This window comes from Trachymyrmex cornetzi, unplaced genomic scaffold (genome assembly GCF_001594075.2).
Source record: "Trachymyrmex cornetzi isolate Tcor2-1 unplaced genomic scaffold, Tcor1.1 scaffold45, whole genome shotgun sequence".
Lineage (NCBI taxonomy): Eukaryota > Metazoa > Arthropoda > Insecta > Hymenoptera > Formicidae > Trachymyrmex > Trachymyrmex cornetzi.
In genome coordinates, this window is record NW_017299289.1 from 355369 (window position 1) to 358786 (window position 3418).

Sequence of the window (3418 nt, forward strand, 5' to 3'; positions counted from 1 at the left end):
TTTGATACATAATATCTATATAAAACGTTATTAAAACAATATTTATACTTATTTATTAATTTACACATCACATAATCAATTTATTTATTACAATATCATAAAAGCATTTAATTGGTATCTTAATATTTTAAATATATTTTGAGCATTTTTCAGTTTTATTTAGATATACTTTTATCTTTGCAAATTAAAAAAAATATACATAATAAATATTCTTCAAATTTCAATATAACTGTTTATTTTAATACGATTGTAATTTTTCTAATTGACGCAATACTGCAGCCTTCATTGTTATTTAAAAATATTATTATAAGTAGAATCTAGATAAATAAAAAATGATTTTATTAAGACCACCCGTAACGTGTGAATACACAACAAGTAAGAATATTAAAGTAAAAATATAACGGTCGAAGCTAGATCTTTATAAATTTTATATATATACTATATATGTGCATATATACCATATTTGTAGTCATTAAAATTTGCTCGTCAATTTAATTTAATTTGTGATATTATTACAGTAGTTTAATTGCATTTATAAGTCCGGAAAATCAATTCGGCGCGCAGTTGGAATGACTAAATATGGTATATATGCATGTGTATATATAGTATATATATAATTCACATTGAATTATTTAAGTATTAAAGATCTAGTTTCGACCGTTATAGATTTTAATATTTTTACTTGTGTATTCTAAACAAATCTTTCTGGATATGTATGAAATCGTGGAATTAATTAATTCTCTCTCTCTCTCTCTCTCTCTCTCTCTCTCTCTCTCTGTTTGGCCTCAATATATTATTATAACTTTCTTATCAATATTTAAAGTAAGTGCCGTAAGTGGTATTAAAAAATCGATCATTTATCGAATTCGATTTGAGAAGATTGGAGTTTCTGGGAAACTCTCTGTAATCTGAAGCGCAAAGCAGGTCAAACTTCAATTAAAAATAACTGCTTATGAGAACCAAGAAATAAATCGATTTAATAACTCGTACTAGATGTGATAACTTATCGAACTTTCGTTTGACGTTTGACGCAACGAAAGGAAGACAAATATAATTAGAAATGTAGCAGCAATAATTTGTAATATACATTTTGTTTGATGATAGATAATAACTTAAAATATTACTTCGTGGAAGAATAACGCGATGTTTCCTTATATTGCACCACGAGTCTTCAGAACTGACATTGTTATTGAACTATAGGCAACAAATATTATATAATAGTACTTATTACATCACTGCGCGAAATAAAATGTTCTGCTAAGTGTTAATTATATTAGAATGACATATCTGATCGTTTCGCGGTAAATAAATTATGTATGCAGCATGGTTTTTTTCCAAGTTTATAAAACATAATATATCGCATTGATTAATAATTGTAATATAAAATTAGAAAATATTTCTCTTCTTTCTTTGATTTAATTGATATAAAAAAATAAAATATGAAATATCTGATTTCATATTCTGATTTTTGTACCTTTAATTTTTATGGGTTGTAAAATAGGTCTCTCTGTAAGCTGTATCTTTACTAGTGATTTGTCTTCGTGATTTAAGAATCTCAAGACTTTCACGTATATGGCAAATTTCACTGAAAAGGGACTGCGTTGTTTTTATCAAAGAGATCAATAGCTCAGAAAATCTTCGATTCTATTATCTTATGTTTGTCTTAGAGAGCATTAATGATCTCTTCGAGAACATCATTCTTATTGGATATGAAATTCTCTACTTGTGGAAGCCATCTGCAGTAATAAGGCAAAACGAAACGAGATCGTGATGACGCGTAAAAGCGAAGAGATGGTCTTATCGGCTTGAATCTCATTACGGCGTGGGTAGATAATAGCGTATATCGCTCAAGCTCAAGGTCATTTTAATCGTCCGCGGCATTAGTAACAGACGACGCATTTATAAGACAGAGTAATTCCACATGACTTCTCAGTACGATCGTTGTCAACACCTTGAGTCATATTGCGCTTCGGAAAGAAAACGCGAGGTTGTGTCAATTTACCTCAGTTTCGAACAGAAAAGCGAGTAATTAAACTGAGCAGCCGGTATTACTCGAGTATAGTTCTTTATTAGAAGTGGTAATGACAAACAACGATTAAAGTTATTAAAGTGCCGAATCACATCGGAAAATAAAAAATATCTTTATCAGTTAATATCTTCTTAAACATTTATTGTAAATGTTTACAAGATCACACTACCTACAAGATTACAAAGTATTGAGACTTAAGCTTAAACTTCATTGGATTATCCAACAATTGAATAATTCTTCAAAAACAATATAAAATTACCGTTGGATTACTTCTTCTCGCAAGTTAGTTGCTTAATTAATCTCAGAGCAACCACTCAATTAGTGATTCAAGAAAGACAAACTAAGTAGTCTCAGCGAATATTCATTCCTATATTAAAGAATGAAAGGAACGTTGATAATCCTATTCGTTTTAATGGCCGTAATTGTCCATTCGCCGGTGGAGGGGAAGATATTCGAGCGATGCGAAGCTATAAAAGAGCTGCAGAAAGCTAAAATCAGTAGGACCTTCTTCAGCAACTGGATCTGTCTGATGGAAAGCGAAAGTGGGATGAACACCGCACTGATGACTGGTCCAAAAACAGCCTCCAGCTATTCTTATGGTATTCTTCAGATCAACAGTAACAAGTGGTGTGCCAGAGGACGTACAGGTGGCAACTGTAATAAACGCTGCGAAGATTTCCTGAACGATGATATACAGGACGATATTACGTGTGCCAAGAAAATCGTCGATCTCGACGGATTCAAAGCTTGGGATGGATGGATAAAAAAGTGCAAGAACAAACCGCTACCGGACATTTCAAACTGTATACGTAGGAGAAGAATGGCCGAGATAGAGATCGATCCGATTTTGTAATGAGTGGGTGATTGTAACGCTGTTGGACACATTGACTGTAATCGATACGAAGAGCTTAAATAAATTTTGCTTTTAATTTTCTCGCTTCTATAAAGTATTTGCATCTCTTGTAATCTTTCACGACTTAAATTTTAGAAATTTATGTAATCGATTCCATCAAATTGTATTCCAACAGATTTACATATTTGTTTCTATTAAAGAATCTTTCTAAATGTGCATATCGTACCCAATCAACGCAATAAAGACAAAGTATGTTAGTATGCTTTATAAATATGGATCTAAACTGATTAGATCGGTGCTACTTATGATTCATTACATCCGTTTAAAACCCACGCTGCTTGGCTTAACAGACGACACTATAATACAGGCGAAACTAATTTAGAAATTTCGACTGTTAGAATTACAAAACCGTAATGAGATTTCGCCGGTGTCTTTCCGATTTTATTTTGTAAGAAGATTGCTTTTGCTCCCAAGTTCATGCGTGAAATAAAATATATTCCGCTAAGCGTTAATTACAATATATTAGAAAGCTGCAT

At 31.5% G+C, this 3418-nt stretch overlaps 1 protein-coding gene across 1 annotated transcript; it reads left to right on the plus strand.

Moving 5' to 3' along the window:
* Positions 1-1899: 1899 nt before the first annotated feature.
* Positions 1900-3124, plus strand: LOC108764713 (lysozyme). The gene has a single exon (XM_018513056.1). It carries the CDS (start codon positions 2409-2411, stop codon positions 2880-2882), a length of 474 nt encoding a protein of 157 aa, XP_018368558.1. The 5' UTR covers positions 1900-2408; the 3' UTR covers positions 2883-3124.
* The last annotated feature ends 294 nt before the right edge of the window (positions 3125-3418 follow it).

What these genes read in the sequence shown, in the direction of transcription:
- LOC108764713 (XM_018513056.1), top strand. Translation starts at nt 2,409, where the DNA reads ATGAAAGGAACGTTGATAATCCTATTCGTTTTAATGGCCGTAATTGTC.